At 38.6% G+C, this 27,301-nt stretch overlaps 1 protein-coding gene across 50 annotated transcripts in view; it reads right to left on the reverse strand.

Annotated features, from left to right (window-relative positions):
- Positions 1–555: 555 nt before the first annotated feature.
- The window catches only part of SEC31A (SEC31 homolog A, COPII coat complex component), a 75,699-nt gene continuing 48,953 nt past the window's right edge, over positions 556–27,301 (reverse strand). For 14 of the 50 annotated variants that reach the window (XM_054486252.2, XM_063663808.1, XM_063663809.1 and 11 more), the window contains 8 exons: positions 26,976–27,099; positions 24,743–25,084; positions 12,796–12,834; positions 10,869–10,927; positions 9,241–9,504; positions 6,435–6,554; positions 2,928–2,999; positions 556–1,148 (listed from right to left, as the gene is read on the reverse strand). In XM_054486252.2, coding sequence (XP_054342227.1) covers positions 969–1,148; positions 2,928–2,999; positions 6,435–6,554; positions 9,241–9,504; positions 10,869–10,927; positions 12,796–12,834; positions 24,743–25,084; positions 26,976–27,099 — 1,200 coding nt within the window. In that variant the 3' untranslated portion in view covers positions 556–968. The remainder of the gene's footprint in view (positions 1,149–2,927; positions 3,000–6,434; positions 6,555–9,240; positions 9,505–10,868; positions 10,928–12,795; positions 12,835–24,742; positions 25,085–26,975; positions 27,100–27,301) is intronic. The other 36 variants (XM_054486256.2, XM_063663810.1, XM_054486270.2 and 33 more) reach the window with 3 other exon arrangements.

Here is a 27,301-nt window from a genome sequence, read left to right on the forward strand (position 1 = left end):
GAGCAATGGCGTGATCTCGGCTCACCGCAACCTCCGCCTCCCAAGTTCAAGCGATTCTCCTGCCTCAGCCACCCAAGTAGCTGGGATTATAGGCATGCGCCACCACGCCCGGCTAATTTTGTACTTTTAGTAGAGACAGGGTTTCTCCATGTTGGCCTGTCTGGTCTCGAACTCCCGACCTCAGGTGATCCGCCTGCTTCAGCCTCTCAAAAGTGCTGGGATTACAAGCGTGAGCCACCATGCCTGGCACAGCTATAGGTAATTTAAACAAAATAGGTGAAAAAATTTCTAGCTATAAAATGGACACAATTTAGTCTTAAAACTCAAACAGAATATTGAAACATTTACAAATAGAAAAAAGCTCAATGCATTCTATAGAATAAAAATGTCCAGTCTTTTCCTATATAGTTAAAGCCAGTGATCTCATTTTTAATAATATCTGCTAAAACCCATGCAGCAGTTTGTAGATGTAGTTATTTACTCAGGAATCCTAAGACACAAAAAATAAACTAAATTTTAAGCAGCTGTTTCAAAAAAGACTATACACACATAAAATAGGATTACACACTTTAATCTGATTGACATTGAGGAAGTAGGGAGGACATGAAAGAAATTTAGTTTTAGCTCTGCTTTATGCATAACCAGATGCTCCTTTTCTAAAAAGTATATTGAGATTTTAAAAAACACATTTATCAGAATACTTCAGGAAACCATACTATGTGTAATCCAGGAAATACACTATTTGCAGAATAGGAAAATCATCACTGGCAACAAAAGATTAAAAGAAAAATAAAGCACCAGGGTTCTGAGCAGTTCTAAGGTGAGTATATGGGCAGAAATAGTGTAAATGCTCTTGACTGGTTGCTATGCAAACATGCTAATGAGGACTAGTCCATGTCTTATAATTTTTTTTTTTAACATGTTTCTTTGGAAAAATGGCAATATTGAGTGGAAGAGAAGCTGCCCTTTTAGACACCCAGCTTATTGGCCTGGGTGAGAACAACTTTGAGAACTGGCATGAAAGCAGAGGTCTCACTGAAGTTGCTGGTGCTAACTATGTGGGTATGCATGGTCAATCCTTCTGAGTAGTTTCGAGTTTCAATGCTCCTTGCAATGTTGTGTAAACCACTGGTGATTGTTGGTGAAAGCTGAAACAAAAGTAGAACCAAGAGAAAGAATTAAATTGAGGGAGAATTTCCCATGAGATCCTCCACAAACATTAAACCCAGATATTTAAGTGGAATTTGAAACAAACGTTATAAAAATATATAAACTATTTAGCATTTCTAGAAAGTTTCTTGAACCAAGCAACAGTTATCAAGTAGAACCACAACAAAATGATTTACATAAATAAGTTATTTATGAATTATACATGTATAAGCCAGGTATTTTCTTACAGAAAAGCAGCCCGATTTCCTCTCCAAACTGAAATGCTAATTTCTCTCTCCACTTAAGAGAGCCTCAGACCTTTAAAAAATTCTCCTATGCACAAAAAGGAGATTAAAGATTCTTAATCATAATATCTCAAAAGAAGGGCCCAAATTTACTAATTCTTACCTGCTTTTTATAATCCTATCATCTCTTAAAACTATAAAACCTGTAGTTTTTTACTATGTCATTACTTGGCATAGGTGTCCATACTTTACAGAAGACTTTATTTGGATTTTTTTTTTTTTTTTGAGATGGAGTCTCACTCTGTCACCCAGGCTGGAGTACAGTGGTGCGATCTCGACTCACTGCAACCTCCGCCTCCAGGGTCCAAGCGATTCTCCTGCCTCAGCCTCCTGAGTAGCTGGGACTACAGCCGTGTGCCACCATGCCCAACTAATTTTTGTATTTTTAGTAGAGACAGGGTTTCGCCATGTTGGCCAGGCTGGTCTCAAACTCCTGACCTCAGGTGATCTGCCCACCTCAGCCTCCCAAAGTGCTGGGATTACAGGCGTGAGCCACCATGCCTGGCCTATTTTGATCTCATTTTTAAAAAAAGTTTTAATATATACTCATCTAGATGTATACGCTAATTGTATCTCTTTTTTTGGAAATGGGGTCTTGCTATGTTGCCCAGGCTGGTCTCAAACTCCTGGGCTCCAGTGATCCTCCCACATCAGCCTCCTGAGTAGTTGGGATTACAGGCATATCCCACTGTGCCCACCGAGAAGACTTTATTTTGGATGAGTCCAAGGACCATACTACTTCCACTGTTATATCAACTTTCTTTAGTTTGGTTCTCATGAGAGAAATGGTTATTTTCATCTGATGGAACTGAGTGTGGGGAATGGGGTAGAGGAATGCTGAAATGGAAAAAATAAAAAGAAAGTCCCACTTCTTTTTTTCCTCTCCTTTCCTAGTGCTTTCATTAATAAAACAAGACAATTTTAGAAAAGAATGGTGAGGTGGGGACAAGAGAACAAACATAGTGAACTGACTTCTTACTCCTGGCTATCTTCATAGTTACAGCACATTACCCTGTTCATCTTGTGGCTACATTTGGCTTTGCTTTTGTATAATGGCTAACCTAAAAGAAAAGGATCAAGAGTCTCAGACTATGAGAAAGATTATAGATTTAGTCCCTGGAAAACAGAGTATCTGCATACTCTTTGATTTCTTGTAACTGGGCCATATAAAAGGAACAGCAGAAGGTCAGTTACCTTATGGTCAACACAGGCCAGTTTGTATTTATACTCTTGTTGTGAGAGGGTTAAAATGTCTCTCTCACCACACACACACACACACACACACACACACACAGCCATATCCCCTTAACCCCAGTGAGTGGAATTTATGATTCAGACACAGCCATGCCCATTCTCTAACTGTCATGACAATTTTGCCCCCATGCATACTAAATGGGAGTGCTGATAAGACAACTGTTTTACTACCAACTAGGAATAAATGATTATCATATATCCTTTTCCTCCAAAACTTACTGTCTGTTCCCTAAGTTTATCATACAGAAACTCCAAACGTTTGCTGGCATCATCTAGCTTCCTCTTGGTTTGCTGCAGGAAAGAAAAAACAGATGTTATATTTGAACATTAACTTTTAACCTAAGAACTTGCCCTATCTCATTGCACTAAACCTTATACTTAAAATGTTGAATGGCTTTATTTTATAAAGAAATGGAGGCAACTACAACTAAGAAACTTGAACAGACTATGGCCGGGCGCAGTGGCTCACACCTGTAATCCCAGCACTTTGGGAGACCAAGGCAGGCAAATCATGAGGTCAGGTGTTTGAGACCAGCCTGGCCAACATGGTGAAACCCTGTCTCTACTAAAAATACAAAAAACTTGCTGGGCGTAGTGGCGGGCGCCTGTAATCCCAGCTACTTGGAAGGCTGAGGCAGGAGAATTGCTTGAACCCAGGAGGCAGAGGTTGCAGTGAGCCGAGATCACGCCACCGCACTCCAGCCCAGGCGACAGTGCAAGACTCCATCTTGAAAAAAAAAAAAAAGAAACTTGAACAGATTATGAGAACAGCAGAGATCAATCATCTATCAAGGGTGGAGGGTGGAGGGGACTGGGATGAGGAAAGGATGAGACTTCCTTCCAGTGCACGAAAGAGTACTGATTGGATTTCATATGAACTGCAAACTCACTTGATAAGGTATATATGCATGTTTGCTTGCACTATATCCACAAGCATCAGGAGGCAGCAATGGGTCAGTGTATCACAGAAAAGAAGGTCTAAGTATAGTTACTGTCGATTATGGGTGGTAGAAGGCAAACATATAGGTGAACTGTGGAACCTTGTTTTAACCCTTCGAAAATACTGCTTAAACACTTAGTTATATTTGTTTAATCCTGCCTTTTTCTAAGCCTTTAAAGCACCAAGAAAGAAAGAAAACTATCTTTTGGCAGCTTAAGATTACTGAGGGAAGTAGTAAAATACATTATTAAATTAAAAAGCTTGTTTTTCTCTCTACCATAGTACTGTAAAGTATAATCAAAGAAACTATTCTAAAACTAAAACTAACAGTTTTAAAATTACATGATTAACTTAATGTTCTACATTATACCACAGCCTCATGTTAGTTCAATATTTATTGACTGCTTACTATGTGCCGTAACAGGAACAAAGTCTTGTATGTCATGCAGCTCATATCTCACTGGGTGAGAAAAGATACTAAATGAACAATATATTGCATGTCAGATGGTGATAACTGCTATGAATTAAAGTTAATAGAGGAAGGGGGCTAAACATGTTGGGAGTTGAGGGTAATAAAGAAAGGCCTGATGGCTAATGGGACATTTGAGCAGAGGCCTTGAACTTGGGAGGAAACAAACAATGCAGATATGTGGAGGAAGAGTTCCAGGCAGAAGGAGCAGCAAGTATAAAGTCCTGACGCTGAAGTGCTCTTGGTGTGTTCAAGGAAGGAATGCCAGTGTGCTTGGAGAAGACAGAGGAAGAGACAGGCCATCAAGGATGCTACATACCAAGTTGTGTGGCAAAATTACTTTGTGCTGTTTAGACATAAAGTGAAAATAAGATACATCCATGCTATAAAAACTATTCCAACTACTGATTAAAATGAACTTTTGCAGAAAGGAAACCTTACAATCCTTGCTCAGTGTTAACCTGGCCAGGTGCGGTGGCTCATGCCTGTAATCCCAGCACTTTGAGAGGCCGAGGCGGGCGGATCACCTGAGGTTGGGAGTTCGAGACCAGCCTGACCAACATGGAGAAACCCCATCTCTTCTAAAAATACAAAATTAGCCGGGCGTGGTGGCACATGCCTGTAATCCCAGCTACTAGGGAGGCTGAATCTCCTGAACCTGGGAGGCAGAGGTTGCAGTGAGCCGAGATCGCACCATTGCACTCCAGCCTGGGAAACAAGAGTGAAACTCCGTCTCAAAAAAAAAAAAAAGTTAACCTTATCTAGCTACAAACAGGAGCCCTACCCCAAGGGGGCAAGGGCAGCCAGGTAGGCAGGATATTAGAACTTCTTCCCCAACTAATTACAGAAATTATAGGAACACTTTGTCTTTTATGGTTCTCTACTACCCAGAGCTCCTCGGTAGCCAAGAGGAATACAGTATGATGACCGAGAGAAGGGCAAATTAACAAAAAATGTATTGAGTTGGGCCATGTATTATGTGTCTTCCCAACTTCTCTATACTGACTCATGCCTGAAGAATTGGCGTTTTGTCATTCTTATTCAGATGCTTCCATTTTTGAATGACTATGGCCTGTCTATTTAGAAGTGTGCATAAGGGCTAGCATGTATCTGGTTATCAGCTTCGGCTGCTCTCTTGTTTCCACCTTGGTCTTCCCATCACTCCCAGAATGTCAGGCACTGAGGTTTATGTTAACTGCTTTCCTGATACTTTCAGCACAGAGAATGGCTTTCCACAAAGCCACTGACCAGCAGAAGGCTGCACATATTAATACTCAATGTCTGATGAACAATAAGACCCAGAAGTTGTTTTTTCATGCAGACAAGTAGCCAATGATTAAAAATATTCAATGTGTGCTAGCAGAAAATGAAATTTCACTTAAGACTGGCTTTGTGGAATGTTTGTTGTTGCAATACAGGGGTATCCTAAGTAAACCAAGTAAAATCAGTTGCTTTAAATGTAAATATGCCTCCGATATCTAAAACATTTAACTATCTTTAACATCTCTGCAAAGCTTTAGAAGATGATCTATCTACTTTTAACGATTTCAATATAAGCTCAGAAAGAAATCCCAAATCTGAGTTTCTTGCATAGCACCATTATGCTCCATTTATGTGCCAAATACAGTTTTGTTGATGAGAGGCAGTATAGCTTGGTGGTTGAGAGCACTAATTCTAGAGCCAGACGGTCTGGGTTTGAATGCTGGCTCTGACCTTAAGTGTTACTTAACTGCTCTTTGCCTTACTTTTCTTGTCTGTAAAATAAAAATGACAAATCTATCTGCCATAGGTTATTATGAAGATTAAGTACATTTATATATAAAAAGCAATTAAATATATTTCTATATGTAATGCAAACTATGTAAGTGCTAGCTTTATTACTTTTGTACAAACTTTTTAGAAATATACCTTGTAGGACTTCAAGCAATAATTATAGAAGAACTCCATAAAGGATTATTTTATTTTATTTTATTTTATTTATTTTGAGATAGAGTCTCTCTCTGTTACCCAGGCGGGAGTGCAGTGGCGCAATCTCAGTTCATTGCAACCTCTGCCTTCTGGGTTCAAGCAATTCTCCTGCCTTAGCCTCTCGAGTAGCTGGGACTACAGGTGTATTCCATCACACCCAGCTAATTTTTTGTATTTTTAGTAGAGATGGGGTTTTGCTATGTTGGGCAGGATGGTCTTGAACTTCTGGCTTGAAATGATCCACCTACCTCGGCCTCCCAAAGTGCTGGGATTACATGCATAAGCCACCACGCCTGGCCAAGGATTCTTCTAATTAAGCAAAATAAGATTAAAAAAAAAAAATACATACAGGGTCTGTTGCTGAAGAAAGGCAGCGCTGAATAAGATCCTCAAATGTGGTCTTTAGAATGAGGTGCTCATCTGGAATAGGTTTCTTGGTAATTTTTTTTGTTGGCAAAGACTGCACATGCTGGAAGAAACACACCAAAAACTGATCAGAAATGACCAGAAGCTACCTTATATACACAATCTTGAATCTATGTGATAAACAGAAACCGACAACCTTGTACATAGACCTATTCAAAATCAAATTAAAATTTAATGTGTGAAATCACTTACAATAAGTAAAAATAAAAACCAGATATCTAGTACAAAGTGTAGGCACTCTTCCTACAGTTTGGATTTTCATATGCAGGACTGGATACAAAGTAGTTGATTAATTTAGGTAACATGTGTTGGTCAATATTGTTTGTAACTGATGGGAAATAAGTATGTGCCAGCAGAGAATAAAAACAAGGCACTGGAAAACACACTCGGCTGGTTAGAATGGCTGCTTGCTCTGCCTGCTGGCTCATTTACATGTATGCTGGCATTCTTCTATTCTTTGTTTTACTCTTAGAGGTTGTTAACTGGGCTGTGATCAAAACTGCAAGATTAAGCCAAAGATTAAGAGAGAAGACATCCTGATGCTGCTGAGTATACAGATGAAAGAACAAAGAAGAAATGTTTAAGTTAAGTTTTATTAGTTCATTCTTTCACTCATTCAAAAAATATTAGGCAACTATGTACCAGGCACTGGCTATGTACTACTGGTGAGCCAATACAGAAATGATCTTAGTTCTCAGGGAGTTTACAGGCTAATGGAAGAGGCACAGTTTAAAAACATCATCAATGTATGTAAAATAGCAACTGCAGTACGTTAACACTTAGTGGAAACAAAAGATGCTATAACTGAGATTTGACTGAAGGGAAGGGAAGGCTCTCTTCAGGAAATTTTACTGGAAGGACAAAATGGAGTTGAACAGTTAAGTGAGGAAAAAAGAGCATTCCAGACGAAAGGAATAACATGTACAAAGGAAGGATCATGGTAAAAGGGAGCTAAAAGGCCAGTATAGCTGGAGCAGAGAGAACAAGGAGTATGAACTGAGGCTTTCCAGACAACGTTGAATATTTTGGTCCTTAACCTGAGAACAATGGGAAGCTGTAATGTTTTAGGCAAAGAGGAAAAAAGGCCAAATTAGAGATGGATCAAAGTAGATATCGGCAGACCAGTTAGGAGGTTCCTGCACTGATGAAGATTAGAGATGAAGGTAGCATGGACTACAGTAAAAATGTAGAGAAGAAAGGATTCAAAAAATATTTTGGAGTAATATAGACAAGACTTGGGGAGATTTAAAATAGAGGTTAAAGGGAAAAGTGTATAAAGATGATCCCCAGGTTTTTGCCTGGATTCCACAGAAAAGATTATGGCACCACTCACTGATAACAGGAAACAAGGAAAGATGACTAAGTCTGGGAGGAAGAGTATGAATTAGGTTTTGGACATGCTGAGGCTGAAGTGCCTCCAAGACATCCAAGTAGGCATGCAGCTGGGTATATAGCCTGGCTGAACACTATGTATCTTTCTCTTTTGATGGTAACTAAGGTTCAGGTCTAGGTGAGTACAGCACGAGAACACAGGTCTAAACAAAGATAAGTGGCTGAGTAGCTTCCCAAAATAACACAAGCTTGTAATCTTTTTTTTTTAATACAACTCTATAATTAATTTTTAATTTTTCAGAAAGAACCATTTCTTCTCATCTTTGTCAAAACGTTTTTATAATGCAACTCTTAATGTTTAAAAATTCCTTAGGCATATTATCTCTTTTTTTTTTTTTTTTTTTTTTGAGACAGTCTCGCTCTGTCGTCCAGACTGGAGTGCAGTGGAGTAATCTCAGCTCACTGCAACCTCTGCCTGCGGAGTTCAAGCAATTCTCCTGCCTCAGCCTCCCGAGTAGCTGGGACTACAGGCGCATGCCACCACACCCAGCTAATTTTTGTATTTTTAGTAGAGACAGGGTTTCACCATGCTGGCCAGGCTGGTCTCGAACGCCTGACCTCAGGTGATCCGCCCGCCTTGGCTTCCCAAAGCATTGGGATAACAGGCGTGAGCCACTGCGCCCGGCTTCAGGCATATTATCTCTTAACAGTAAAGTATACTCTTCTGACAAGAGATACAATCTCTACAAATTTCAGTGAATCAAAGACAGAAACAGACAGTAGAACTAGTTTTTTTACTTGGGCAGGAGTTTGTTTCATCTTCTTATATTGAACTTTGATCTAAGCTCTTTATTTCTCATGAATAGATCAAAATACTTAACTCTGTATGTCTAAGTGTGTTATGTAGAAATGTGTTAGATTTTTCAATATGCAGGACTTTGCCAACTGGCTGTTTGTGTGTGAAAAGCAAGTAAAAAATGTTTATCTCTATGTGAAGATAAGGCTGTATTATTAGCTTTTATACATACACATAAAAATATATAACTCACTACATTTTTATTTTCTATTTTAAAGAGAAAAATCTTTGGAAACAGCTTTTGCTTAGCAACCTCATGCAGAGATGATTTATCTGATTTTAAATTATGGCTACTGACTAAGCCAAGTTATAGTAAACAAACACTCTCAAATGTATAACCTTCTTCTAGAGAAGTTTGTATGTGGCCATGTAATTGAAAAATAATATACATACATCATCAATCTTAAAAAAAAGTTACTATTTTTGTTTAGGTTGTCTAGATGTTTAATAATAATCATGCAATCATAAAAGTTAGCACATTAAAGAAAATATACTGAAACACAGCCATCTTCCCATTCCACTTCTACAAATTTACTGTTACCTGGAAGGTATTTCCAATAGGAGCCCCTGGGGCACCTTCAATATTGGGCTTTGAAAAAGATGGTGGCATGCCTGTTTGACCAAGAGGTTGCTGTATGCCATGGAAGTGCTGGCCACCTGGAAGATGTGGCTGTGGGAATGAAGACTGGCTTGACAATGGTACTGGAGCTGAAGGCTGTTGCTGCAGCATCTGTGACTGGGGGTCACCCAATGGGTTCATGATTGGTGATGTGATGGGAACAGGAGGCATGAAGTTTTCAGGCATCTGTTAAAAGATGGAAATAAAAGACACCAGGAGTAAGAATAAAAACGATAGCAACATTTCTTCAGCTTAAAATAAGGGAGTTAGGTTATACCACGGCTCAACAAATTTTTTAATAGTAGTAGAATACTTTTTTCAAATGAAATTTTATGCAGAAAAAAGTAAACAAAGTAAAACATAAAAATAGAGCTGATTTGGCTAAGAGGGATAGGGAGCTCAAACCTGGACTTCTTTGTCTCCCTTTACCCTCCCATACTTATCCCCAATAAAGCGGAGCTAAAACCATGGCTTTTTTTTTTTTTTTGAGACAGAGTCCCGCTCTGTCACCCAGGCTGAAGTGCAATAGCGCAATCTCAGCTCACTGCAAACTCCGCCTCCCGGGTTCAAGCAATTCTCGTGCCTCAGCCTCCCAAGTAGCTGGGATTACAGGCGTGTGCCACCATGCCCAGCTAATTTTTGTATTTTTAGTAGAGACGGCGTTTGACCATACTGGCCAGGCTGGTCTAGAACTCCTGACCTTGTGACCCGCCCACCTCAGTCTCCCAAAGTGCTGGGATTATAAGCACCATGGCATTTTTGAAAGAGGGTATCAGGTCTGGAGAACTGTATGTAGCAATACTGGAATCAGAGGTGCCAAGTATGCATGTGCGTGTATGTGCACATGTGTTTAATATGATCAGAATGTAATACCTAAGTAGACATTATTTGGCAATTCTATCACACTAAAAGTACTAAATTCAGTTTCTGATTAATACTAACCTAAATATTGGGTTTCTTTCCTCATTTAATGCCTCCTAATTTTATATTATGGCCTCTCATTAGTATAGTTGGGGAAAGAGGTCACTAGAAATTTTTTTTAAAGTAAAAATGGCTTGGGCAAAAAGCAGCATCTTAATTTGTGCTCTAACAGCTCTTAACAGTTGCTGAGATCTGTATAGTGCTCAGCCACAAGGCTATTTCATTCATACTATACGTGATAGAAAAAGTCCAAAATTTAATTGCCAAATTCATGATTACTAGTAGAACCCAAAGACCAAAGTAACTCAAAAAAAAAAAAAAAAAAAAGAAAGCAACCCTGAAGCCTGAAATTTCCTACTTTTTGAAAGAGGCCTGTTGGGAATTTATATCTTGCCTTCTAAAGGGGCTTTAATTTATATCACCATCATCAGAACAAGGTTTTGATGATACTGTTTTCTACTTCCTTTCCTTCCTTCCATGGATTAGAAGGTGCATGTTGAAATACACTTTAAATACATCACTCAGTAAGCTTCGCCTTTAAAAGGATCAGTGAAGTATAGTGTGTTCCAAGTGGCTACGTGGTTAACATAACATCTGTAGGCCATTGGATGGACATCTTTTTCTAGTACCTTCTTCTTTTTGGGTACTCTGTTCAAAGCCGGAGGGTCATTCCAACCGTTCTGAGGACCTATAACAGATAATAGAGAATGTTTTCCTTTAGAATCCTGAAAGGAAAAAAAATAAAACGGAATCGATCACCTAATACTTCAAAATTCTGCCTTAACCCTGAAATAACTGTCACAAAGGTTTTACCAGTCGAGTGTGGGGATCACTATGTAGCCCTGGATTCTCACACTCACCCTTTTAATAGGAACAAGGCCTTCACTTGGTAGGTAAGATATCGTGACACTGTTTCCATTTAAAGTGAAAGAGTGTGCTAAATTTAGGGTGGTGAAGTTTTTATTTATACTGGTGTATGACTTTCAAAGATCAGTTTACTATTCTCTCCTAATAATGAAAATACAGTCTGCTAAAAAACAAAAACGAACCAAAAAAAAAACACCAGGCTTCTGATATATTCAACATATAAAAAAAGAGAATAAAATTAGCAATCTCCTATTTGCCAAGAGGGCAATTCAACATGAGCAAATCATCTATTCTAAACATGGTAGAAATATTCTTAAGAAAAAAGCAGACTCCAACTATGTAACACTAGTAATTTTTATCATCTTGGTCTCGGGAATTATAAGCAAAGTAAAAAAGGGTATTCAAATATCTGTGCTAAGATTTTTAACGCCGTAAAAAAAAATTTGCAGGCTGATAGCAAATATAAAATTAAAATATTACCAACTGTAGTAAATTTCCTCTAGAAAAAACACATGCACACTAACAAATCAAAAAACCCTGTTATTTCAAAGTGAAAAATGAACAACAGTAGCAGAACTTATTAAGTATTTTAATGCCAATATCTTTAAAGAAGAAAGGAATACAACATGCTGGAATTAAGAATAATTTCTAAATCACAATTAATTCTTTTACATTTCACTAAGTGTGAGTTTTGATATCCTCTATAAGGAACCAGATACTTGCTAAAGAAACTTTCGTGTATGTATATATGTAAAGACAAAAAATTATTCCCTTTCCAATAAACATTCTTTCAATATTTTAACTTGTACTTGTTTAACTGATATACATATTAAGTCACCAGAAAACTGTCAAACCAAAGTCACAGAAACTTTAAAAAATACAGATCTTCAACTAACCACTAGCGCTTACTTGTCTTGATTTTAAAACAGAATTCAGGCGAGGCGCAGTGGCTCATGCCTGTAATTCCAGCACTGTGGGCTGAGGTGGGTGGATCACTTGAGGTCAGGAGTTCAAGACCAGCCTGGCCAACATGGTGAAACCCTGTCTCTACTAAAAATACAAAAATTAGCTGGGTGTGGTGGTGCATGCCTGTAGTCTCAGCTACCCAGGAGTTGAGGCAGGAGAATTGCTTGAACCTGGGAGATGGAGGTTGCAGTGAACCAAGATTGTGTCACTGTACTTCAGCCTGGGTGACAGAGCGACACTCTGTCTCAAAAAAGTAAAAAATAAAAACAAAAAAAAAAAACAGAATTCATTTCTTAAAAGTTTACTAGGAGACAGAAAATCAGATATGGCTCAAAACAGTCAAGAGTTAACCACAAAATATTAACTCATATGCTGCTTTCTGATTAACAAATTCTTAAACTTCTGGTTCTACATAGATTAATCATTCAAATCTCTGCAATCACTTTCTAGTCTTACCCATAGCTCAAGACAGTCTTGGCATAGTTGTTTTCTTTATGTCTATATAAAACAGACAGCCTTTATAACCAAGCTACTTGTGTAATCACGTAAATTCAATCAGTTGTAAAATTTGATTCAATTAGGAAGCCAAATAAAAAAAATGATCCTGATCAGATTTGGGATATCATCATCTTTGAAGTTCACATGCATTATTGTTAATGTCCATTCATTAATTGTATTCAATTATTCAAAGATTTCCAAAGGTATATTTTACAACCAATTCACCTTCCAACACAGGTGCCTGGTCTTGGATAGACTGGTTTTCTGTAGACAAAATGTAAAAATTACTTAACAGTGTTTACTGAAGACATTCTAAAGTTTACTCATTTTATAATTGTTTCTTCTCCCTTCATTAATCCCCAGAAAGTGTAAATTAATTTAATAAGAGAACAAAATTTACTTTTTAACCAAGTCATGTGAAATGTCTTCTAATTAAGAAAGTAACTAGTTTTTTGACAGAGGGAATTTAAGTTGTTAGATCCAATTAACTCTTAAACATCACTTTTTTCTTACTGTTCTATCTTTTTTAAGAGAAAATTTTATCCCTTCATAATTAAAATAACAATGTTTCCCTAATTGTTTGCATGGATTGTTTTTCTACTATTTAACTAATGAAGCTCAGAAATATCACTGAGGGGATAGCACTTCCTAGCATATTCACCTAATGTGTTTATTTTGGTATTGTTCAAAGCTGTGAATCCAAATCAGCTATGGATCTTGTTAAACCGCAGATTCCTATTCATTAGGTATAGTGATAGAACCTTAGATACTGTCTTTACAGCCATCTCCCAGATGATACAAATGCTGCTGGTCCAACAGTCTCTTGAAGTAGCAGGGAACTGGAGAAATGGGGTGATTTCTACATGTCCTACAGACTTCAACCTGCATTTGATAAGGATAAATGTGCCTATCTTAACACAGTGGTATCATTTTTCACTGCCGGATTTAGGAGGCCCCAGTGGTCTGTACTCTGCAGAAACTGTAATTTCTGGGGTCACGCTGTGCATATAAATGATAATAGGCCCAGCAAATAATGTAACCACCTCATATGGTCCTTTCTGTAAGAATATACAGATTTATGAGTGAACTCCCATTCACAATTGCTACTAAGAGAATAAAATACCTAGGAATACAACCTACAAGGAATGTGAAGAACCTCTTCAAGGAGAACTACAAACCACTGCTCAAGGAAATAAGAGAGGACACAAATGGAAAAACATCTCACGCTCATGGATAGAAAGAATCAATATCGTGAAAATGGCCTTACTGCCCAAAGTAATTTATAGATTCAATGCTATTTCCGTCAAGCTACCACTGACTTTCTTACAGAATTGAAAAAAACTACTTTAAACTTCATATGGAACCAAAAAAGAGCCCACATAGCCAAGACAATCCTGTGCAAGAAGAACAAAGCTGGAGGCATCACGCTACCTGATTTCAAACATTACTACAAGGCTACAGTAACCAAAACAGCAAGGTACTGGTACCAAAACAGATATACAGACCAATGGAACAGAACGGAGGCCTCAGAAATAACACCACACATCTACCAGCATCTGATATTTGACAAACCTGACACACACAAGCAATGGGGAAAAGATTCCCTATTTAATAAATGGTGTTGGGGAAAACTGGCTAGCCATATGCAGAAAACTGAAACTGAACCCCTTCCTTATACCCTATATAAAAATCAACTCAAGGTAGATCAAAGACTTAAATATAAGACCTAGGACCATAAAAATCCTAGAAGAAAACCTGGGCAATACCACTCAGGACATAGGCATGGGCAAAGACTTCATGTCTAAAACAGCAAAAGCAATGGCAACAAAAGCCAAAATTGACAAATGGGATTTAATTAAAGAGCTTCTGCACAGCAAAAGAAACTATCATGAGTGAAAAGGCAACCTACAGAATGGGAGAAAATTTTTGCAATCTATCCATCTGACAAAAGACTAAAATCCAGAATCTACAAAGAACTTAAACATATTTACAAGAAAAAAGCAAACAACCCCATCAAAAAATGGGCAAAGGATATGAACAGACACTTCTCAAAAGAAGACATTTATACAGCCAACAGACATATGAAAAAATGCTCATCACTGGTCATTGGAGAAATGCAAATCAAAACCACAATGAGATACTATCTCATGCCAGTTACAATGGTGATCATTAAAAAGTCAGGAAACAACAGATGCTGGAGAGGGTGTGGAAAAATAGGAACGCTTTTACACTGTTGGTGGGAGTGTAAATTAGTTCAACCATTGTGGAAGACAGTGTGGCAATTCCTCAAGGATCTAGAACAAGGAATACCATTTGACCCAGCAATCCCATTACTGGGTATATATCCAAAAGATTATAAATCATTCTATGATAAAGACACATGCACACGTGTGTTTATTGTGGCACTATTCACAATAGCAAAGACTTGGAACCAACCCAAATGTCCATCAATGATAGACTGGATTAAGAAAATGTGGCACATATACACCATGGAATACTATGCAGCCATAAAAAAGGATGAGTTCATGTATTTTGCAGGAACATGGATGAAGCTGGAAACTGTCATTCTCAGCAAACTATCACAAGATCAGAAAACCAAACACCGCATGTTCTCACTCGTAAGTGGGAGTTGAAGAATGAGAACACATGGACACAGGGAAGGGAACATCACACACTGGGGCCTGTGGGGGGCTAGGGGAGGGATAACGTTAGGATAAATACCTAATGTAGGTGACGGGTTGATGGGTGCAGCAAACCACCATGGCACATGTATACCTATGTAACAAACTGCATGTAACCCAAAACTTAAAGTATAATTATATATATAAAAAAAAAGAATATACAGACTTGCAGACTGAGCACAAGTCTCCCAGAAATCACTACTTCTTACAGGAAACCAAAGTTTCTAGAAGTGGACAAGAGAAAAACAGGCTAACAACATAGCAATCCTAATTGTCAAATACTTAGGGTCAGGACAGGCCTAGCCTCAAATCAAGGGTATGCAATGTCAGTATGTCAGACATATAACTTATGTGGATTCAGCTATCATTAATTGATGAGGGAGGGGGGAAAGGAGAAATTAAAATTGTGATTTCATTCTGCAATTAAATAGGCAGTAAAATAATAGAAAAAAATATAGTGAGTTCAATTTAGTTTGAACTCTACTCAAGAAGCACATGTCCCAGGGAAACTGTGAGGCAGGTGAGGTAATCCCACAGTTTGAAATCTCATTGTGTAGAGTGCAATTCTAATGTTTACTGACAGATGTTTTTCATACAAGATACAAATGCAAGCCAACTTTTTCATCTGCGGTTTAACTGTAAAAAGGATCAAGGATAATTGACTGTAAGTGATTTTCTATTTTTATCTTAAATGATGACTTTACAACCTAGCTCTCCATGTGAGATATGACTTCATAACACTACAGTTCATAAATGCCTGGTGAGTCACTGTGTGTGCATTCCAACAGAGGACTGACCTGATTCCCAACTACTAATGCACTCTCTAGCACCAGGCTTCAGCTTCGGGCTGAGAGAGGTAATATAATACAAACCTGAAAGTATTGGAAATACAGTGGGCTTGACCCTTTAGTCAGGTCAAAACAACATGCCCTCTTCCCCTTCCTCATGAGAAGAAGGTGCAGAAGATGAGGACTGCTTTTAAGCTGTGGGTGTTAAAGCCTGGGAGGGTATCCAGACTTCACCAACTATTAGCAGCACAAAAAAAATCTATGGAACTATTTTCTTATGTCCCCTTGGTAAAATAACACCAACTCATAATAAAATCAAATTCCAAATTAGGGGTAAAACCGAATAGAATCAGAACCAACAAGCCTCTCAGGAGGAAGGTCAGTTGGCTAGCCTGAATAAGTCAAAGGAGAGTGGGGAAGGTCTGCTGAATAGAAGGCAATATTTTATAATTAAGTACCCCTCTCCCAAAACATATGCCTAACTCCTCCTAACCTCAAACTATGCAATATATTAAGCCATGTGTTTTAGCAAAACCCCATCAGTCCTTTTATTAATTTAACGTAAAGTTTTGTCTCAATTATAATTCTAACCCCTTTCAATCCTTTTTGCTTTTATAGATTTAGATTTGTGACTTTTTAAAAAAAACTTCTCCTACTCAAGGATTTTATTTATTTACTTATTTATTTTCGAGAGGGAGTCTCGCTCTGTCACCCAGGCTGGAGTGCAATGGCACAATCATGGCTCACTGCAACCTCTGCCTCCTGGGTTCAAGCAATTCTCCTGCCTTAGCCTCCTGAGTAGCTGGGATTACAGGTGCTCGCCACCATGCCTGGCTAAGTTTTGTGTATTTAGTAGAGATGGGGGTTTCATCATGTTGGCCAGGCTGGTCTCGACCTCCTAACTTCAAGCGATGCACCAACTTTGACCTCCCAAAGTGCTGGGATTACAGGTATGAGCCACAACTCCTGGAATAAAAATGACTTTTTACAAACAGTTCAACTGATCTCTACTTTATAGAGACATCCTTTAATAGCGACAGGACATAAAACAAGCTACATGAAGAACATAAATATCTACAGAAGACAGTACCATGGAGATTCATTATGGATGTGAAAAATGATTCTCTTGGTCAACACTTAAAAAAAATATCAACACAGTACATTTTAACCTTGAACAGAAATGTCTCAGAAAACTGAAGAGGAGATAATCCTCCCCTATCCTTTTTTAATTCTTTCGAAAAACTATAAAGTGGGGATGAATCTTTTACTCTTTTTAAAACATAACATGACTTTAAGGGCATGGAAAAATGGTTCACAGTGTAATATTAAGAAAAAAGTAAGGTCAGGCGTGGTGGCTTACACCTGTAATCCCAGTATTTGGGAGGCTGAGGTGGATGGATCACCTGAGGTCAGGAGTTCGAGACCAGCCTGACCAACATGGTGAAACCCCGTCTCTACTAAAATACAAAAATTAGTTGGACGTGGTGGCACACACCTGTAGTTCCAGCTACTTGGGATGCTGAGGCATGAGAATTGCTTGAACCCAGGAGGCAGAGGTTGCAGTGAGTCGAGATTGAGCCACTGCACTCCAGCCTGAGTGACGGAGTGGAAGAAAAAAAAAGGAAAAAGATGTAAAATTATGTGTATGTGTGTGTTTGTGTTATGATCCTAATTCTTTAAAAATGCATGCACACAATGAATTACTACTTCAAACCCATTAGGATGGCTATTGAAAAACAGAAAACACAAGTATTGGCATGGATGTGGAGAAATTGAAACCCTCGTGCAATCCTGGCGGGAATGTAAAATGGTGCAGCTGCTGTGAAAAACAGTGTGGTGGTTCCTCAAAAAACTAAATGTAGAATTACTGTTTGATCCAGCAATTCCATCTCTAGGTATATATACTAAAAAATTGGCTGGGTGTGGTGGCTCAAGTCTGTAATCCCAGCACTTTGGGAGGCCAAGGTGGGTGGATCACGAGGTCAGGAGTTCGAGACCAGCCTGGCCAACACGGCGAAACCCCATCTCCACTAAAAATACAAAAATTAGCTGGGCGTGGTGGCACATGCCTGTAGTCCCAGCTACTTGGGAGGCTGAGGCAGGATAATTGCTTGAACCCAGGAAGCAGAGGTTGCAGTGAGCCGAGATCGCACCACTGCACTCCAGCCTGGGTGACAGAGTGAGACTCCATCTCAAAAAAAAAAAAAAAAAAGAATTAACAGCAAGGACTCAAACAGATATTTGCACATCCCTGTTCACAGCAGCATTATTCACAATAGACAAAGTGTCTATCGGCAGATGAATAACAAATAACAAATGTGGTATATACATACACTGGAGTATTATTCAGCCTTAAAAAAAATTCTGATACATGCTACAACATAGATGAACCTGGAAGACATTATGCCAGTCAAAAAAGCCAAACACAAAAAGACAAATGTTGCATGATTCTACTTATATAAGGTACCTAGAATAGTCAAATACATAGAGACAGAAAGTAGAACAGTAGTTACCAGAAGCTGTGGGGAACAGAAGCTATCATTTAATGGGTACAGTGTTTCAGTATGAGATGATGAAAAAGTTCTGCAGGGATGGCTAATAGGTACAAAAATATAGTTAGATAGAACTGAATAAGATCTAGTTGACATCACAACAGGGTGACTACAGTCAACAATAATTATTGTACATTTAAAAGTAACTAAAAGAGTATATGGACTGTTTACAACATAAAGAATGACAAACGCTTGAGGTGATGGATACTCCAATACCATTTACCCTGATTGATGTGATCATTATGCATTGTATACCTGTATCAAAATATCTCATGTACCTCAAAAACATATACACCCACTATGTACCCCAAAATTTTTTTAAAAGTTCTGCTGGTTGCAAAACAATATAAGTGTACTTAATTTCACAGAGCTGTACCTTTAAACATGGTTAAAATAAATTTTATCTTTTATATATATACATATCACCACAATAAAAACTTTAATGCAAGTTTTTATGTATGTATGTATGTATATGTGTGTATGAAGGGAATAAATAAAACTAAATTAATAGTAGTTATATTTGGGCAGTAGAACTATAAGTAATTTTTATTATTTTTTTATATGATTTTGAGTCTTTTAAAAACTTCCTACAGTGAAAAATTAATAAAAACCAAGGAAGTTTTTTTTGTTGTTTTGAGACAGGGTCTCACTGCCGCCTAGGTGTGATCACAGCTCACAACCTCTGTCTCCCGGGTTCAAGCGATTCTCCCATCTCAGCCTCCCAAATAGCTGGGAATACAGGCACGTGCTTCCACGCCTGGCTAATTTTTTGTATTTTTTATAGAGACGGGCTCTTGCCATGTTGCCCAGGCTGGTCTCGAACTCCACGGCTCATGCACTCTGCTGTGCCAGCCCCAAGAAACATTCATTTAAAAAATAAATATAGCATATCACTGAATACTATGGAGTCTTATCCACCTTAGAGTAGAGATTTATCTTCCAGAGAATCTTTGGGGGAAGGAAGAGGGAACTAACTGCTGGTCTCACGTGCATGGGTGGAGTTGCACAGCATCCTTACCCAATCCCACTTCTCACTGGAAACCTTCTTAGGTACTCTTATAGGAGCATAATGGTAGAATCTATGCACTGGCTAAGATACTTTTCAGTGGACTCAGGGAAAATGTTAGTGCCAAAAGCATAGAGACTTTTGGCTAGAACATTAATTTGAAACAGAGAGAATACAGCATCTTTGTCAACCATACATCTTTCCTTTCCCTATAAGCCTAGCATGTCACAGGTTTAAAATGAGTATCACAAAATTAAAAATGAAAATTTAGAAAGACATGAATCCTTGAAGTCATTTTCTAATGATACAAGATAGAATTATCCAAAGAAAAGTAAGGAAGGATATCATGCTTTCCTTTACTTGAATAGTTAAAACCAGGTGCTATAATTTGCCTAAGGAATGTTTATGAAAATTTTTTTAAATTTCAGTACAGTGTTTCATGGGAATATACAGTATTATTCCCCTTCAAGACTCTTCTTTGTGAAGAAGTACAAGATTATATACATAAATTAAATTAGTCTTCATATTTGAAAGTGCTCTCCCTCCTAGAAACAGAAACAAAAGTGACAGGCAGTTATCCTAGATAGTAAAACAGGGAAAACTCCCTGCTGTCCTGTGCTGCCATCACAGAAACGGCAATGCACTATCCCAACTCAGGCTGTTACCATCTCCTACCTAGAACTAGGAAAGAGCCTGTTTTCTTACCTCTGATTCTGCTGTGCTGCAAACAATCTATCTTGCAAGGCCACATCCAGATTAATCTCCCTCAAGTACCACTTTGACTGCACCACTCAGCAGTTCAAAATCGTTCATGAGAAACTTCTTTCTTATTGTATTATATTAAGTAAAACTCCTTGCCCTGGCACTTAAGGCTCTCCAAAATTTGGCCTAAATACAAATTATATGTTCAATTTATAACAGAGCTATTTGCTCTTCACTAGAAATGTATGGTCTTTTCTGCCTCCATTATCTCTGTCTGGGATAATTCTGATTGTAGACCAAATAGGTATCCATTGAGAATTTACTGAATGAATGTTTTTGCAGATTGCAACATTAGTTTCTCTGAGCCCTGAGCACATAATTTTGTGTTTCACTAATAGAAGGCTTGAAAGTCTCTGGTATCTGTCAGAAATTAACTATTGAACAGCTGGACTTTCTAAATCCTAAACAAAATCATTATCTAAGACATATTGGAATGACAAAATTTATAATTTATAATTTAAAATTTATGATTTATAATTATTATTTTTTGAGATGGAGTTTTGCTCTTTTGCCTAGGCTGGGGTGCAGTGGCACGATCTCAGCTCACTGCAACCTCTGCTCCGGAGTTCAAGTGATTCTCCTGCCTCAGCCTCCTAAGTAGCTGGGATTGTAGGCGCCCACCACCATGTCCGGCTAATTTTTGTATTTTTTTTTTTCTTTTTTGAGACGGAGTTACACTCTTGTTGCCCAGGCTGGAGTGCAGTGGCGCGATCTCAGCTCACTTCAATCTCCGCCTCCTGGGTTCAAGCGGTTCTCGTGCCTCAGCTTCCCGAGTAGCTGGGATTACAGGCATGCACCACCACGCCTGGCTAATTTTTGTGTTTTTCGTAGAGACGGGGTTTCGCCATGTTGGCCAGGCTGGTCTCGAACTCCTGACCTCAGGTGATCCGCCCGACTTGGCCTCCCAAAGTGCTGGGATTACAGGCATGAGCCACCGCGCCCTGCCTAATTTTTGTATTTTTAGTACAGACAGGGTTTCGCCACATTGGCCAGGCTGGTCTCAACTCCTGACCTCAGGTGATCCACCTGCCTCGGCCTCCCAAAGTGGCAGGATTACAAGTGTGAGCTACCGCGCCTAGCCTCATTTATAATTATTTATATAACCTAAGCAAAACTTTTAGGAAATCCAAAAAGAAAATAAGATAAAGTTGTCAGTAGATTAAAATACAGCAGACTACTATAAGATAAAGTTGTCAGTAGATTAAAATATAGCACACTACTAACGTGCAAGAGGTAACAAAGCAGACAGGCATACTGCATGCTGAACACTGAAAAGTGTTGTCTGGCTTCCTCTTCCTATTAGTCACTCTGTTTCTCAGCCAGGTTAAAACATTCTGTTACTTTGTATATAAACAAAGACTAATCTCAAGGCCACAGGCACTTCTGCTTAAGGAGAAAAAGAATATCTATGCAAACATTTAATTTAGATCATAAAGTAACAAATGCCTCAAACAGTGTTGCTGGATGATTTTTGAAATTGCAATGATGATAGTTTTCTATCATTTACACCAGGACTAAACTACCTGGTATAGAAGAATGAACATGGGCTTTGAAGATAGGGACCTGGTTTATATCTCAACTTGGAGACTATCACTGTGCAATCCTGAAACATAACTCCTAAGAAACTCAGTTTTCTCATCTGTAATTTTTAAATAAATAATTATTACTACTTCTCAAGGTTGTAAGACTTAAATAAGAAAACATATAACAAGTGCTAGAACATCTCCAATATGAGCTCAATAAATGTTAATTCCCTTCCCTACTTCCCTGTACCACTTTTTAAGTGGGGATTTACTCCAACCCACGCTACCTCTTTCACTCAAGAATTCTGATTCTTACCCAACTACTGAGAAAGGATACTATCTTCAGTCACCCAGGTTTTAAAAGGTAATTTTTGGAACTCTACAAATGAATTAGCATTCCTCTCTAAAATATCAAACTATTGATGCATCTGTAGTGTACTACTGGAATTTTATTTGTGTAGTTAAGGATGATGCACACAGTGTGTATGTGTGTAAGTTTTGGTACTCTGGACTTTAATATTATACAGTCATGTGTCAATAATGAGTATGCGTTCTGAGAAATACATCATTAAATGATTTCATCATCGTGTGAACATCACAGACTGCACTTACACAAACCCAGATGGTATAGCCCACCACACACCCAGGCTGTATAATATAGCCTATTACTCCTAGGGTACAAACCTGTACATCATGTTACTGTACTGAACACAATACTGTAGGCAACTGTAACACCATGGTATTTGTGTTCTAAACATAGAAAAGGTACAGTAAAAATATGGTATAAAAGATTTAAAACATGGTATACCTGTATAGGGCACTCACCACAAATGAACCTTAGAGGACTGGAAGATGCTCTGGGTGAGTTGTGAGTGAAGGTAAATGCCTAGGACATTACTATACACTACTGTCGATTTTATAAACACTACATTTAGGCTACACTAAATTTATTTAAAATTATTTTATTAACCTTAGCTTGCTGTAACTTTTTTACTTTATAAACTTTTAAATATTTTAACTTTTTGACTCTTTTGTAATAACACTTAGCTTAAAACATAAATATTGTATAGCTGTACAAAAATATGCTTTTTCTATTTTTAAAATTTATTTATGGCCAGATGCAATGGCTCACGCCTGTAATCCCAGCACTTTGGGAGGCTGAGGCAGGAGGGTCGCTTGAGGTTAGGAGTTTGAAACCAGCCTGGCCAACATGGTGAAAGCCGTCTCTACCAAAAATACAAAAATTAGCTGGGCTTGGTGGTGCACACCTGTAATCCCAACTACTTGGGAGGCTGAGACAGGAGAATCGCTTGAACCCGGGAAACGGAGGTTGCAGTGAGCTGAGATCATGCCACTGCGCTCCAGCCTGGGCGACAGAATGAGACTCCATCTCAAAAAAAAAAAAAAATATATATATATATATATATATATAAAATTTTTTTACTTTGAAATTTTTCTTAAAAACTAAGACACAAAAACATGCATTATCCTAGGCCTACACAGGGTCAGGATCCTCAATATCACTGTCTTCCACCTCCACATTTCAGTCCCTGAAAGTCTTCAGGGGCACTGAAACACAGCAGTCATATTCTATAACAATGTCTTCTTCTGGAATAATTCCTAAAGGACCTGCCTGAGGCTGTTTAGCAGTTAACTTAAAAACAAAACAAAACAAAACAAAAAAACAAAAAAAAACCCTAGTAGAAATACATTCTAAAATAATGATAAAAAGTATAGTAAATACATAACCTGTAATAGTTGTTTATTATCATTATCAAGTATTATATACTGTACATAATTGTATGTATTATACTCTTCTGAGTGCCAGGCAGCACAGGTTTGTTTACCCCAGCATCACTATAAAGACATCAGTAATACACGTTGCGCTACAACAGTGTATCAGCTAAGACATCACTAGGCTATAGAAAATGTTCAGCTCCATTATAATCTTATGGGACCACCATTATATACGTGGTCTGTCACTGAATGAAACTTTACTAGGCAGCATATGACTATACATCAAAGGAGGAAGATGTGTGTATAATTCTGGGATCAACTATCTTTCCATAAGACTTTAAAAGTAGTAATATCTGACCGGATGTGGTGGCTCACAGCTGTAATCCCAGCACTTTGGGAGGCTGAGGTGGGCTATCACCTGAGGTCAGTAGTTCGAGACCAGCCTGGCCAACATGGTGAAACCCATCTCTACTAAAAATACAAAAATTAGCTGGGCATGATGGCTCATGCCTGTAGTCCCAGCTACTCAGGAGGCTGAGGCAGGAGAATCACTTGAATCCAGGGGGTGCAGGTTGCAGGGAGCCGAGATCATGCCACTGCACTCCAGCCTAGGCAACAGAATGAGACTGGGTCTTAAAAAAAACAAAAAAAAACAACAACAAAAACTCAATCAAGGCCAGGCTCAGTGGCTCACACCTGTAATCCCAGCACTTTGGAAGGCTGAAGCGGGTGGATCACTTGAGGTCAGGAGATCGAGACCAGCCTGGCCAACATGATGAAACTCTGTCTCTATTAAAAATACAAAAATTAGCCAGGTATGGTGGTGCATGTCTATTATCCCAGCTACTCAGGAGGCTGAGGCAGGAGAATCGCTTGAACCCGGAAGGCAGAGGTTGCAGTGAGCCGAGACTGCACCACTGTACTACAGCCTGGGTGACAGAGCCAGACTCCGTCACAAAAAAAAAACCAAACAAACAAAAAACACAAAAAACAAACCCAAACCTCAGTCAACACCTCACATTACCCAGTTTACAAACAGTTAGAAATAATACCCCTCCATCCACCCATCTGTTCATAAACAAATAAAGGAGAGGGCCAAACCAAATCCCTTTCAAGCGCAGACCTGTTCTTTGGGACGCAGGCAGCTCACTGGCAGCAGGCAGTGTACCTGTTGTTCCAGGAGGCAGTGCATAAGCTGAAGATGATGGTGGAGCTCCTGGTCCGCCATGCTGGAAGGATGCTCCAGAGGAAGGGGGAGGAGGGAAAGAAGTAGCAGGGCTGGAGGTAGGTGAAGAGGCCTGGTGCTGTGCTGCATACAGTTGAGACTGCCCAGTATAGGAAGAAGCAGAAGATATGTAAGGGGTGTTAGGGTAAGCGTTTGAAGTAGGAGGAGCAACAGGCTGCTGAGGTCGATACATTGCTGACCCCCCTGTTCCGAAGGGATACGGCTGGGCTGGTTGATAAGCTACACCAAGGAGAAGAAACAGAAATTTCAATTAGTTACAAGTTTATTCAGATAGTAGCAGAAAACTAAAAAGTTATCTCAGTCTATAGAAATGATTTTAATCAAAATAAGTTATAATCCCAAATTAAAAATTTACAGTTATATTTTTGAGGCTCAAATGCCCCAAATACACTTGAATTCAATAGATTCAGTATTTGAAAAACGCCATCCCCAAACTGCTGCTGGTTATGAAAATACTTGAATCATCAGACCCAAGAACTGCAAGACTGACCCTTTTCTGAAACTTCTTGATCCTGTGAAGAGACTACAGTGACCACCAGATGGAACCAGGGAGGAATTACACATTCAGAGCACCCCACTTCACAGAAAAAGTTACATGGAGTTTGGTGGCAGCTCCAGACCTCCCTCCCAATAAGAACTGTAGGGTGAACACTATTGTTATGCATCAAATATCTTCTCCAACATCCAGTTAAATCACCAGCTACTGAAATTCTGAGTTTGAGCACAGTTCCAGATTAACGGCCAACTCTATGACCCCTAACAAAATTTTACATACAGTATGAAGATGGTTAGTAAACAATCAGGCAAGGCAGCCAACTCATGTTTTAATGCAAAGACCTAAACCCAGATTAGGGAGTTGTGGGTTTTTTTTTTCTTTCTTCGAGACAGGGTCTTGCTCTGTCACCCAAACTGGAGTGCAATGGTGTGATCGTAGCTCACTGTACTCTCAAACTCCTGTGCTCAAGTGATTCTCCTGCCTCAGCCTCCTGAGTAGCTGGGACTACAGGCTATAGGTGCCACCACACCCAGCTAATTTTTACATTTTTTTTTTGTAGAGATGGCGTCTTCCTTTGTTCCCCAGGCTGGGGTCAAACTCTTCACCTCAAGCAATCCTCCTAACTTCAGCCTCCCAAAGTGCTGGGATTGCAGGCATGAACCACCATGCCTAGCTTAGGGACATCTAAAGATAAATACCATCACATTCACGTTCTTTATGACCAAGGGTAGGTATGAACCTCGATAGAGTGAATCTAGTAAAAGTGTATCTGTTTCCTATCCACTCTGAAGACAGTTTTCACTTTAAACATTTGAGTGAAAGGTTGTATCAAATTCATATTTATGTTGAATAATAGCATTCATTTTAGCACAGAATACATTCATTAACTTTTCCCCTTTGAGATTTTTATTTTTTTGCACTTAAATTTTCAAATAGTGGCAATATTTCACTTTCCAGGTATAATTATTTTCTTTAAAAATGCCACTAATAGATACATGTCATCACACATTTGTTAAAATCCACAGAATGTACAACACTAAGAGTGTAAACTGTGGACTTTGGGTGATAATGAGACATTGATGTAGGTTCATCGATTGTAACAAATATACCACTGTGGCATAGGATGTCAACAGTGGGGGCACTCTGTACTTTCTGCTCAATTTTGTTGTGAACCTAAGACTGCTCTAAAATACAAAGTCTATTAAATAAATAAATAAAATGGAAAAACAGTAACAACAAATGCCCCTTGAAAAACCATTTTTCCAAAAATAATTTGTGTCATCTTGCCTGAAGAAAAAGAATATGTATAAAATAATTTCTAAAATTCTGTTTCTTTATATCAAAATCATGGGACACTTGATTATCTTTAACAAGTCTTAGTAATGGCTGAGGAACAGGAATCAACTACTCTGAACAGTGTGACAAAGGAGCTACTTCCTAACGTAGTGATTCAGGCCACCTCCTAAAAAAAACATGTTTCTTTGTAGCAGGGACTCAGGAATCCTATGCATAATGGTTCTTATTTATTGATTTGACAATGACTTTGGGGCTTCAAAGTTACTACATTAGATCATAAATACTGCTCTGAAAGGACTTCGGGGTCACACTACTTACGCTGTGGCTGTGGATAAGGTGGTACCTGGGTGTGCATATGACCTGGAGATGTGGGAAGCTGACCAGCAGCATTTGGATTAACATTTCCATGCATTATGAAACCCGGAGGTGGAGGATTTTCTCCCTAGGAAACAAGAACACGGTAAGAAGGCGGATTACAAGTAGAACCAGGAACTTCACCAGATGGAATTATAATCTCTGAAATGGAATTCTATGTTTATTTTTTTAAAAAAAACTATTGCATAAGAAACATTGCATTTTGCATATTCTATCTTCCTCAGAACAGCACATCTTCTGAGCAGCACATTTTGAATGATTAAAGATCA

The sequence above is a fragment of the Pongo pygmaeus genome, chromosome 3 (assembly GCF_028885625.2).
Source record: "Pongo pygmaeus isolate AG05252 chromosome 3, NHGRI_mPonPyg2-v2.0_pri, whole genome shotgun sequence".
Taxonomy (NCBI): Eukaryota; Metazoa; Chordata; class Mammalia; order Primates; family Hominidae; genus Pongo; species Pongo pygmaeus.